Source organism: Trypanosoma theileri (assembly GCF_002087225.1).
Source record: "Trypanosoma theileri isolate Edinburgh chromosome Unknown TM35_Tth_6_V1, whole genome shotgun sequence".
Taxonomy (NCBI): Eukaryota; Euglenozoa; class Kinetoplastea; order Trypanosomatida; family Trypanosomatidae; genus Trypanosoma; species Trypanosoma theileri.
In genome coordinates this window covers 616311-628997 of record NW_021639848.1, presented here as the reverse complement: position 1 = coordinate 628997, position 12687 = coordinate 616311, and the positions used below count along the sequence as shown (strand labels likewise).

Genomic DNA, 12687 nt, shown 5'->3' with positions numbered 1-12687 from the left:
AACAACCGAAAGAACATCCTTCAGTAGATACTATTCCATTGGAAAGTGATAAACAACCGAAAGAACATCCTTCAGTAGATAAAGTAACGGATAAAGATGATAGTAAACGAAGTGCTACTATTCTACAACGTTGGCAAGAGTATATTCAAGACGGTTGTATTGAACATTTTGATGGGAGTATAGATGTTATTGAAATTGTACGATATCTTGGAACTGGTGGGAGTAGTTTAGTGTATGAAGGACGATATGGATCACAACAACTTCCTGTTGCCGTGAAGTGTTTTATTATTCCAGATGGGATGGAATATAAAGATTACGTAAGGGAATCCCTTACAAATATTGCTTTTTTTGTTTTTTTCAATCAGTTAGAAGAGTGTGGTATTATTCGAGGAACATGTGTGTATGATTTTCTTATTAGCGATATACCTCCTAAAGGTATGCCAGAAAAAGATGTGCGTTTATGCACTCGTCAAGATAAGAATAATAATAATATTGCTAATGGAAATGATAACCATCATAATAGTATTAAACTTTGCTATCTTGTGACTACCTTAATGGATGGTGTTATTGGAAGATTTTTAAAAGAAGGTGAGGAGGATTATGATCCTTGTTATGATACCCTTATCAATTCACCATTACGTGATGGGGAAATATTTCAATTCTTATACACTCAACTTGTACTTCGTGCGTTATTTGATTATACCGTTTTAGATATGATGTTGAATGGACAATTGAGAGGTGATAATCTCGGGTATACTTCTCTTATTCACAACAATAATAATAATAATAATTTATCCCCATCTCGTGCGGTATTACCTACCTATAAAGGTATAGTGATAGTCTATCAATTAGATCATCATACATCTCCGCTTTATTTACGATTTCCAGCCGATATTTCAGATTCCACAAAACTTGGACCCCTTCGATTTATTTGTTTTATTGATCTTGGTCAAGGTAAACAACCACAACTGCAGGAACTCACACAACGTGGTCTTATTGGGGAAACAATTGTGGAATCTTGTATTCAAGATGATGGTCTTGGTCGTTATTGGCCTTCAGATCGTATTTACAGTAAATATATAGATACCCACGGAACAGTGGCGAAGGCGGCAGTGGAGTGGGGAGCGGGATTATGTATAGATTCTCCACAGAGTGCAGAGAAAGCTTTACGGGAATTATTTGAATTATATGCACCGACGTATGGAGTAGAGAATCTATCAGAAGAGGAATTGGTGGATTATGTTGTCTTAACATGGACTCCTACAAATGTAGAGAGACTACAGAGGGAATATATTTACCGTGCGAGTACAGGCTCTGATGGAGTGTGTGGGTGTGAGGAGGGGTTAACTGTCAATAGCAATAGTGACAAGGGTGAAAATGAATGAAATGATGGGAAGAGTAATAAATAAATAATAAATAAATAAAGGGAAAAGGAATAAAATAAAACAATTTAACACATGAAGAGAAAGTGCTAGATTGGTGTTCTTTTATTATTATTATGGGGGAATGCAATTTTTGAGAAATTAGAATGTGAATATCAGTTTTTTTTTTTTTTGTTTGTTTGTTTCCTCCTTTTTTTGGTTTTGCGTTGGTTTTTTGTTTTTTCTCTCTCTTTCTTTATTTGCTTCTTTCTTTGTTTGATTGTTTTTTCCTTTATCTTTTCCCTCCTTCTTTATATATGTATATGCATATATATATATATATATATATATATATATATATATATATTTATATTTATTTATTTGTTTTTGTGCGTGTGTAGATGTTTCTGTTCTTCTTACTACTCTACAAGACATTCTCACCCCCAATATTTCACTTTTTCTCTCCTTCCTTTAACTGGTTTACTCTCTGCAGGAGCGCAGCAGAAAGAAGGAAAGAGGGAAAAAGAGAGAATTGTATATAAATAAAGATACTAAAAAGAGCAAAAAAAGAAATGATTAGATTCTTGTTTTCTTCAGTTGCACAGTTGTTATTATTGTATCTCACAGTTATATTGAGTTTTATTATTATTATTATTATTATTGTTATTATTGTTATTATTATTATTATTATTATTATTATCACTATTTTTTTATTTTTAAAACTAGTACTACTTATATATATATATATTATCCATTTTGTTCTTTTCTCCCTATTATCATTCTTATTATTCTTTCAACTAGCAGCAAGTAAACCACAATATCTCACCAGCAACAACAGCAAAAGAAAAAAAAAAGTCTCTCTCTCTCTCTCTCTCTCTCTCTTTATCGATATACATCTATCTATCTAACTATCTATCTATCTAATCATGTCTGAGGATGATGGCAGGACTCCACCCAACACGACTCTCACAAGAGAAGAAATGGAAAAAAGTGCCAATCGCCTCAGCACCCGCCACCGGCCGGAGGTTCAACTCCAACCGCTCGTCCCCCGCCGCACACTCACCGCAGAGGCGGAGGAGCGCAGCATCAAACATCTCTACGACGACTCCATGGCCCATCGTGAACAGCGGCTGCGGGAGATTGAGGCGAATATGAATGCCGAGATTGATAGATACCGCGCCCAGCAGAGAAAACTGGATGAGGAGGAGAAACAGCAATTGGTTCATCGACTCTATGAAGAGTCTATTGAGAAGAAAGATTATAAAATGAAGGAATTGTATGAACGGGAATTGGCTTCCCTACAACGCAATACACGTACACTTGGAAAGAGTGAACAGGCTTCTGTGGTGGATCGTTTATATACAGAAGGAATGGCAAATAATCGAAAGAAACACATTGCGTTATTTGAAAAGTTTGTATTGGATAGACAACCGCAAAGTGTACAACGAACACCAGAACAATTAATGGAGACATGTGATAAACTATGGAAAGGTGAAGGCGTGACTTCATGAATATAAATATCACCACTACAATTATTATTATTACTATTACTATTACCACCACTACTACTCCTATTGGGAAGTGGGTAAAATATGTACATTTATATACATACATATATATACATATACATAAATATACATTCATATATAGGATAGTTGTACAGATATGTAAAGAGAAATATTATATGTATATAAATGTACATATATGTATATTCGCTGTTCACATCTTGTACAGGTTAAAGCATGAAAAGAGAAAATAATAAGCAAAAAAAAAAATACTTTAGAGGCATATGAGTTACTGAAGATGTTTTCTTTTTTTTTTTGTATTTTGTATTGTTATCTTGGAAACCATAGAGATCTCTATCCATGTTACAATGATTATCTCTGTGTTGATGTATTCTTTTCTTATTTGTCTATAATAGTCTTTATATTTATATATATATGCATAATACTTTGATCTTTCTTTCTCTTTTCTTTCTTTCTTTTTCTATTTTTTTTTAGTTCCTATTACTACTAGTGAGGTAGGGGGAAAAGGGAGAAAAAAAAAAAGAAAAATAAACAAGAGAATAAAGCTTTTATGAAGTTTTATTTTTAGGACTTTCTTTTTTCTTTTTTTTTTATTATTATTGTATCATTATCATTGCCATAGTTAGGCAATTCTCCTCTCATTTCCCTTTTTTTTTTTAACTTCCTTGCTCAAGTAATATTATTATTATTATTATTATTATTATTATTATTATTATTATTATTATTATTATTATTACTATCTATATATCTATTTCTCATTCCTTTCATGCAGATCACTACACTGGAGCAGGTGGCTGCATGGCTGCGGGAGAATAATTGTCCAATGACATCTATGGAGTTATACTATGAATGGCGTAATGTCCATCATGAGAGTTATCAGCCATTTCTTGATATTGCTGTGGCTGCTGCTGAAGAAGAAGAAGAAAAAGAAAAAGAAGAAAAGAAAACCCATCAGATATCATTATCATTATCATTATCATCAAATACCTTCTCTACACAACAACGTGAAGGAATAGTAAAAGATACAGAAGATTCAAATACATTAATGGAACAGGCTCTAGTAGATTTATTAATAAAATATGGAGAAGAAAAAGGAATAACAGCCATGTCAAGAGCCGTAAAGAAAGCAGCTATACAACTTCAACAAGATCATTCCAGTCATTCGCAAGAAGGAAGTTCTCATCATACTTCTATTGGTACGGGTATTAGTACAATTACGAATACAACGATTACAATGAATTCAAGGGCAAATAGGATGTCTATACATAATGATCAATCCACATTGGGGACTCAACGCTTGGGGGATTCATCACCTTTAGGAAAAGAAAATAATAATAATAATAGTAATAGTAATAACGTGATTACTATACTAGAACAGAAATTACATCAAATAGAGGATGAACGCACCAACACCACAAATATACTTTCTGAAAGACTTCCAATGTTAATACGTGTAGTAGATCCTATGCAAAAAGATATACTTATTCCACTTATTAGTTTAAATGCAACTCTTAGTAATACCACAGCTGGAAAAGCCGCTTCTCGTCTTTTACTTCTTACACTTTACACACGTCCAAATCGTGAACATCGTGCGATAGTTTCAGAAGCATGGGCAAGAGCTTTAAAAGATGATTCCTCTTCATTATCTGAAAATGAAATCGTACCAGAGTTATTTAATTTAGCAAATGCAAAATCTGTGGAAAGACGTATTTTAGCATTAAGTTGTTTAGATGCTGTGGCTCCTTATCTCACAAATAGTCCTTCTCAACGACGGTCTATTTGTCAGGGTTTATTATTTCCACTTAGTAAAGATGAGTCTAGAACGGTACGGTGTCATGTTGTTCAATGTCTTGTGGATGTTTGGCCTAAAATATCAGATAATGATAATTCTTTGGAATTTGATAAGAAACAACAACAACAAGAAGAAAATAATAATAATAATAATAAAGATGATGAAGAAGTGGATTTATGTCTCTCTTACTTTGTAGAATTACTCCTACATCTCGCTTTACATGACTCCAGTCTTACTGTACAAGGTCGTGCTTTTCAAAGTTTACGTTCTCAACTTCTTTCAAGTCATGTCCCTCGTCGTCTACTTCTTACTCGTATTATTCCTTTATTATTATCATTTCTCGAAAGAGAATCTTATGTAGCTGGGACTATGGAATCTTCTTTACAATCTCTTCCACTGGGGAGTAAAACCACTCCCGTTACGGCAAATACACCTACACCTACTACACCTACACCTACGAGTTCACCTGGTACGGCTGGTATTGTGGGAAAGAAAACAGATACGGTAGTTACTGTGAGTATTAAGAATACATTAGTACTTGCCAGTTTAATTGGAGATATACTTCGCTATGCAAGAGAAGGTGGTGAGGATGATAATGAGGATAAAAATAAAACCACTTCCTCTGGAGATGGTGTGATGCCTTCTGTTTTTGAAGCCTATCTACGCGTGGTATTACCTTCTACATGTGCTTTGATATTATGTAGTCTTGATCAGGAAACAACAGATACATCTATTTGTGCTGTGGCATCTGCATTAGCTGTGATGATTCCAGCTTTACGTTTATCTCAATGGAAACGTGTTCGGGCTTTACTTGGTTTAACACTTACAGAAGCCCTTCAAATTGTTCGTAGTGGTAATATGGATGATAATACTACTACTACTACTATTAGGACTCCTACTATTAGTAGTAATAGTACGACTGCTGCTCTTCCTATTATCTCTAGCATTAGTGGTTTTTATAATAATAGTAGTAATAATCCTACTACTACTACTACTACTACTACTACTACAAATAATAATAATAGTGTGAGTGGATTTACACCTGGTAGACCTGTTGCTGGTGTTTCTATTACTAGTCGAAGAGATATTTTATGTCGTGATGGATGGCGTCGACGTCAAATGTGTTTTTTATTTGCATTTCTTACTTGTGTGGCTGGTGGAAAAGATGCGAATGGGAAGGCGGTGTCTATAGACGCTGCGACTATTGCCAAAGATGCGGCTTTACTCTTACGAGAAACCCTTATGATGGCGAAAGAAGAATGTGATAAAATGATACATGGAGGAAGACAAGAGAAAAAGGGGAAATCTATTCATACAAGTGAACGAGAAGATCAAGAGATATATTATGAACATGAACAACCACAAAAAGAAAAAGAAAAAGGTGATGATGATGATGAAATGATGATAATGAGAATGATGATGATGATGGAATCCAAAGGTACAGATCCTTGTGCTTGTTTAGATGCCTGTGCCACCTCTCTTGCCTGTTTGGCTTCCTATGTGGATAATACACATGGAAGTGCAGCAGCCGTTTCATCTCTTTTATGTTCTCTTGCGGAATCATCAAATGAAAAACAACGTTTACTCGCCGTTGTATTAGTCTCACGTGTAAGTGGATTACCAAAAGATGATCATGTACGCGAAGTTTATATTTGGCCTCCACTCCTTACACTTATGAATGATACGGTTTACACTGTACAGGAGGCGGCAGTAATGGCGGCGGTATCGATGGTAACAGTCATAACAACAGCCGCCACTCAAGAGAAAGTTCTCCGCACCGCATTAGCGACGGTAGAAGCGGCTGGATGTCCATCTAAATTGGCAGTGGCTTTTTTACGGCATTGGTGTTCACTTATGCGTGTGATGCCGGCAGAACCTCAGGAGAATCTCATGTATCCACAGTTAGCTATTATGATTGATCACTTAAAGAATGTACTGTGTAAAAGTACTAGTACACCTTCCCTATCTTCCCCCTCTTCTTCTTCCTCTTCACCGTCGTCATTAAAAGGAGTTCAGACTTCTATAATGAATAGTAAAGTGACGGAGGATACATTACAAGCCGTGTTGGATGTTCTTGCGGCTATTCCACATTCAGCAGTCGTAACACCACAGTTAGTAAAGAGATATCTTATTCCACGAATTCAATTATTAACATCAGTACCAACATTAAATGCATCTAGTCGTTCACAACTTGTGAGTATTGCGAAGGAGTATGATGCTGTAATGGGATCTGGTAGAGGAATGCAAGGAGCTACAAATTTTTTTGGTCGAGTACGGGATGAATTTAAGAAACGTTTCTAATCATCTCTTGCAGAGTATTATATATATATATATATATATATATTTCGTAGTGGTCTGTTCTAACAGTGAGGGTTGTTTAGTTTCATTCAAGTACAGTTCACTTTCAGTGGAGACAGTAATTGTTACAATGAGAGTAGCAAGAAGAAAGGAAAGAAATATACCTTTTTTTTCCTCTTTTTTTTTTTTGTTTTTTATTTTGGATTTTCTTTTTTCTCTTTGCAATTATAAAGCGGATTTGTCTATTTTTTTTATTTGTTTTTTGTACTGTTCTTGTTGAAGGTCATATTGGCTTTGTTATGCTTCTTATTTATTTTTTCACCTCTTTGTTTTTTTTTTTTTCTTTTTAGGCACCCAACTCACGCACTGAGTCAAAGTAACGAAAAAAAAAGGGGGATAATAATAAGAAACCCATAGAAAATATCATTTCATACTGTTAATCTAATTACATATTAGATATTATTTTTATAAATTTTTTTTCTTCTTAGTTACTCTGATCCCCCCTCTTTCTCTCTATTTCCCTACTAATATTATATATATATATATATATATATATATAATATTTAATGCTTCTTATCAGTTGGAATGTGGCTGGTTGGTCCTCCACCTGCAAATTACTCCGTGATGACTTTGGCAGTATTCAAAACTTCCTCCAACAAACTCACGCGGATATTGTCTGTTTGCAGGAAGTAAAAGGCTCATGGTCCAAACTCGATAGTGATGCTCGTGGGGCCGGTGCGAGTGATGGTGGTCCACATGCCATTCGTGGATGGGAATCTTTCTGGTCTTTCAGTAGTAAACAACATCGTGGATTTAATGGAGTCGCTACCTTTGTTCGTGAAGGACTCACTTATTGGTGTGATGCTAAACCCTTTACAGAGGCGGAATTAAATGATGAGGGACGTGTAGTGGTAACGTGCCATAGTGCCTTTGTATTAATTAATACTTATGTAGTAAATGCCAGACATGGATTACGATTGGGATTTAAAATGCGTTTTCTTAAAGCATTGAAAGATCTTCTCTCTCGTGTGAAGAAAGAAACGGGAAAACCAGTTGTGTTAGTGGGGGATTTAAATCAAACGTATCGTCCACAAGATGCGTGTTGGTTATTGCGACGATTGAGTTTACCATCTATGTTTCAACTTGTACAACGTGCACGAGAGATAATAAGAGAGAATAAGAATGAAAAAGAAAAGGAAAAGATGGATAAATGGGAAGAGGAATTTCCATATCTTTCACGTTCAGCACTGGAACGATTAGAACTATTTGTGGCTGAGCAAGTATCTCTTTTACTAGCGGCATCTGAAGAGGAACAGGAACTCTCTATGCCTAGAAGTATTAGTATTGATACTTCTCTCTTTGATGTGATGAAGGAAGAGGAGAATAATAATAATAATAATAATAATAATAATAATAATAATAATAATAAAGAAGGGGAACTTGATGATAATAATGAAGAGAAGGAGAGAAGAGTAGTGAATAATAATGATGAAGCTTTAGTAAAACTCATAGCCCAAATACAAGAACGTAAACAACAACAACAACGTAAAGGTAGTGTAAATGGCGTATTAGCTACCTTGGAAGAGATATGTGCAGCTGGTATTCGTAGTGTATTTGTTGAAGTATTAACTCGAGTTCAACCTCCTTCACATAATCGTGAACTTTTCGCGTTAATACAATACTGTGGTTTACCTCCACATGCAGATATAAGTGTACAGTTTATGAAGGAATTTATCTCAGAATTACATCTCTGTGATGTTTTACTATTTACTCGTCCTAGTGAAGATGCCGTAAACACGATAGATGGAATAGAAACATGTCCTCCTTGTCCATATACATGTTGGGATCAATCTCGAAATAAACGTTTAACAAATGAAGGGACTCGAATTGATTATATTTTAATAGATGAAGAACTCACTTGGGCATTAACGCCTTGCAGTAGGACGGAGAATAATATCGGTCTCTCTTCTTCTACTACTACTAGTAATAATAATAATAATAATAATAATAATAATAATAATAATAATAATAATAATAATGAGAATACAATTGCAGGTTCCTCTTCTTCTGCTTCTTTTTCCTCTGAAACCAAAACAATTTCCATTCCATTCTTTAATGAATTTGATGGGAATTCTCTCACTATTGGTGTACGCCGGGCGATGGCGAATGGGGCTTATCCCGCAGCTCCATTTGATGGTTCGGGTTTACCAGCCGTCACGGCTACGGCGAAGAATGTACCTTTTTGTGGATTACCCTCTACGGGTTTGTTTGTCACTCCACCGCAGTATAGTGATCACTGTGGGGTTTGTGCCTATTTGAGTGGAATAACACTTCAACGACGAACAGAGAAGCTGCAGGAGAGACATGGGCAGCGTTGTTATTATCGTCCACCCACTAGTTTACATGCATTCTTTGGAAAACATAATAGAAGTGATACAGAAGCAACAGCATCCGATAAAACCAATAAGTCACAATCACAGAAGATTATTGTGAATGAAAATGATGATAGTGGGAAACAGCAGAAGGAAGAAGAAGAAGAAGAAGGGATGGAAGAGAAAAAGGAAAAACAAGTACGAAAATTGGAAACCGTTGTAATTGACGTTGATGACAATAGCTGTTAAAACAGAGTAATGTTGCAATAATAGATGCGGAAATAAACCCTTATTTTTTAATTTTTTTTTTTACCTTTTTTTTTGGTTATTAGTTTTCCCTTCTTTGAGTCTATACGTGTTTTATTTTTATTTTTTTTCTCTCTCTCTTTTCTATTTTCTTTCTCTTTCTCTCTCTCTCTCTATATATATATATATATATATATATATGGATATATATACATATAGATACATTAAGAGGGAATTGGTAGGTAGGATGAGTCGTGCGGTATTTGCAGAGAAAGCGACGTTGGCCTCTGAACGGGCGAAGGAATTCATCAGTAGCGGTGGAAGTGTAGTCGCTCGGGCTCGGGCTCTTGTCTCTGGAGATGCACAGTTCTTTGCTGTTCAGCCAAAAACAGAAGATCTTCGTCGTCAATTAGATGTGGATTCCTTATTTGATAAGCGAGATGCGATGAAACGTATTATTGCTCAAATGTGTAAAGGAAGTGATATGTCTAATCTATTTGCCGATGTAGTAAAAAATATTCATAACCCATCTATTGAATTACGTAAATTGATTTACTTTTATGTTGCACACTATGCAGAAGATAGACCTAATGAGGCACTCTTATCTATATCGGCTTTTCAAAAAGATTTATTAAATCCAAGTATGCATGTACGATCCTTAGCATTACGTATGCTTAGTACAATGCGTATTCCCGCTATTCAACCACTTGTCATGGTGGCTGTGCGAAAATGTGCAACTGACTTGGAACCATTAGTACGAAAGACGGCTGCGATTTCACTCGCTCAAATGCATGCAATTAATGGAAGTGATGAAGATAAGGAAACTGTACATTCACTTTTACATCAACTCTTAGCGGATAAATGTACAGAAGTTTCCTCAGCGGCGGCTCTTTCCTTTATAGAGATTTGTCCAGATGAGATGGGGTTTATTCATGGTGTTTATCGCAGTCTTTGTCGAACACTTGTGGATTGTGAAGAATGGGGACAAGTGATACTTTTACACGTACTCTTACGATATGCAAGAACACAATTTTGTGATCCCAATAAACCTATAAAAGGGAAATCATCCAAATCTAAAAAGATTGAGGAAAGTAGTATGGGGAAAAATACCACAGATAAAAAGAAGAAGAAGAAGGATGATAATAATAATAATAATAGGAAAACTTCACTTTCTTATTCTTCTTCAAGATCATCATCATCATCATCATCTGCAGCTTCTTCCTCTTCAAACGTACGTAATGTCAACAAACATGCATCATCTTCTTCTTCTTCAGGATCATCTTCATCATCTTCATCTTTATCTACGGATAAAAGTGAAGATTATCTTCGAGAGGAAACAGAAGGAACTATACTACTAGATCCAGATCACCGTTTATTATTAGATTCTGCTAAACCACTCTTTATGAGTCCCAATAGTGCTGTTGTTGTGGCTACAACTTCTCTCTTTTATCATTGTGCACCTCATCATGAATTGGAACTCTGTGTTCGACCACTTCTTCGTTTACTTGGAGGTCCAGAAGAACATCATTTTATGATTTTAAGTACAATCTATACAATTATCTTATCCCAACCAGAACCTTTTATTCCTTTTATAAAGGAATTCTTTATTCTTCCAGAAGATGTAAAAGATGTACGGGAACTTAAGATTCGTATTATGTCTAAACTCGTTACTCGTGATAATTTCAATGATCTTTACCGTGAATTTCGATTTTATGTTCGTAGTTTTCACGTAGATCGTGTGATAGATGCTATTCGTGGACTTGGATTAATTGCCGCTCAATTAAAAACCGCATGTGCCCCACAAATTTTACGATTATTAATTCCACTTCTTTCACATAAAAATACAGAAGTCATTACGGAATCTATTATTGTATTACGATTATTAGTTGTGGTTCAAGGACCTAATAAAGGACGGACCTGTCAATTAGTCTATCGTCTCATGCTACAAGTAATGAGAGGAGAAATTGCGAGTCCCTCTGCAAAGGCGAGTATTCTTTGGCTTATAGGAGAAAATATTCAACAACATAGTGTTATTGCGGCTACAGCACCAGAGTGTTTCCGTGTATTTGTGAAATCTTTTTCTGAACAACAAGTGGAAGTAAAGAAACAGATATTAACATTGGGTTGTAAAATATGGTTATATTTAGATGGGAATAGTGATATGGCTGATCGATTTCGAAAACTATTTTTTTATATGTTAGAATTGGCTCACTTTGATGATGATTACGAAGTACGTGATCGTGGACGATTACTACAGTGTACTGTAGATCGTCAAAGTGAAACATTTACGGCTTTAAAGTTTGTGTTACTCTCTGAGAAGCCGGCACCCCAAACAAATGATCCATATGTAGAGAGAGCTCACTATCAATTAGGCACCATGACCCATCTCTTTGGACATCCACTCTTTGGTTATCATGATTTACCGGATTGGCAAACAGAACCATCCGATCCACAACTACGTGGTGTAGGTGTAGAAGAATCAGAGGAAAATGATAATGATGAGGATTCATTTATGAGTTCAGCAGATGGTTCAAGTGAGAGTATGTTTTCTTCAGAGTACAACAGTGAAGAGGGGAGTTACGATAGTGATAATAATAGTAGTAGTGAGAGGGAATCTATGGCTAGCACGGCGAGATCCTCCTCTTCTTCCTCCTCCTCTGCAGAGTCAGAGAGTGATAATAATGATAATGATATTGATAATGATGAAGAGGAAAATAAAGAGAAGGCTGTGCATGCGAGTAATAGTAGTAGTAGTAATAATAAGAAGAAACCTATCAGTGATAATAATAAAGATCAGGTAGAATCAATAATAGAAACAACAATACCAGCAACAGCAGCAATAAAGCGTGCCCCTGTTAAAGTTATAATACGACAGAGAAATCCAACAACTACAACAACAACTACTACAACTACTAATATGAATGAAACGGCAGTAAGTGATGAAAAGAATACCCTGCAAAAGGAGGAGTCTAATGAAATGGAATACACACCTGTTGAGGAATCTAATACCCCAATGCAGTCCATAGATCCAACTTTACCAGATGAAACTCTTAATACTATGAATACTATTACTACTACTACTACTACTACTA

General features: G+C 35.5%; 5 protein-coding genes across 5 annotated transcripts; all 5 read left to right on the top strand.

Moving 5' to 3' along the window:
* Positions 1-2: 2 nt before the first annotated feature.
* Positions 3-1385, top strand: TM35_000063510 (uncharacterized protein; the record flags this gene model as incomplete). Its single annotated transcript, XM_029023388.1, has 1 exon — positions 3-1385. A coding segment is annotated over one exon (1383 nt), but the record flags the coding sequence as incomplete, so codon positions are not given.
* Positions 1386-2287: 902 nt separating this feature from the next.
* TM35_000063500 (uncharacterized protein) lies at positions 2288-2872 on the top strand (the record flags this gene model as incomplete). The annotated part of the gene is made up of 1 exon (XM_029023387.1): positions 2288-2872. One exon carries the CDS (start codon positions 2288-2290, stop codon positions 2870-2872), a length of 585 nt encoding a protein of 194 aa, XP_028885411.1.
* A 781-nt stretch (positions 2873-3653) lies between these two features.
* TM35_000063490 (uncharacterized protein) lies at positions 3654-6980 on the top strand (the record flags this gene model as incomplete). Its single annotated transcript, XM_029023386.1, has 1 exon — positions 3654-6980. The coding sequence occupies one exon, from the start codon at positions 3654-3656 to the stop codon at positions 6978-6980; it is 3327 nt and encodes a 1108-aa protein (XP_028885410.1).
* Positions 6981-7543: 563 nt separating this feature from the next.
* Positions 7544-9598, top strand: TM35_000063480 (apurinic/apyrimidinic endonuclease; the record flags this gene model as incomplete). Its single annotated transcript, XM_029023385.1, has 1 exon — positions 7544-9598. One exon carries the CDS (start codon positions 7544-7546, stop codon positions 9596-9598), a length of 2055 nt encoding a protein of 684 aa, XP_028885409.1.
* Positions 9599-9842: 244 nt separating this feature from the next.
* On the top strand, positions 9843-12686 carry TM35_000063470 (beta-adaptin 3; the record flags this gene model as incomplete). Its single annotated transcript, XM_029023384.1, has 1 exon — positions 9843-12686. A coding segment is annotated over one exon (2844 nt), but the record flags the coding sequence as incomplete, so codon positions are not given.
* Between the last annotated feature and the right edge of the window lies 1 nt (position 12687).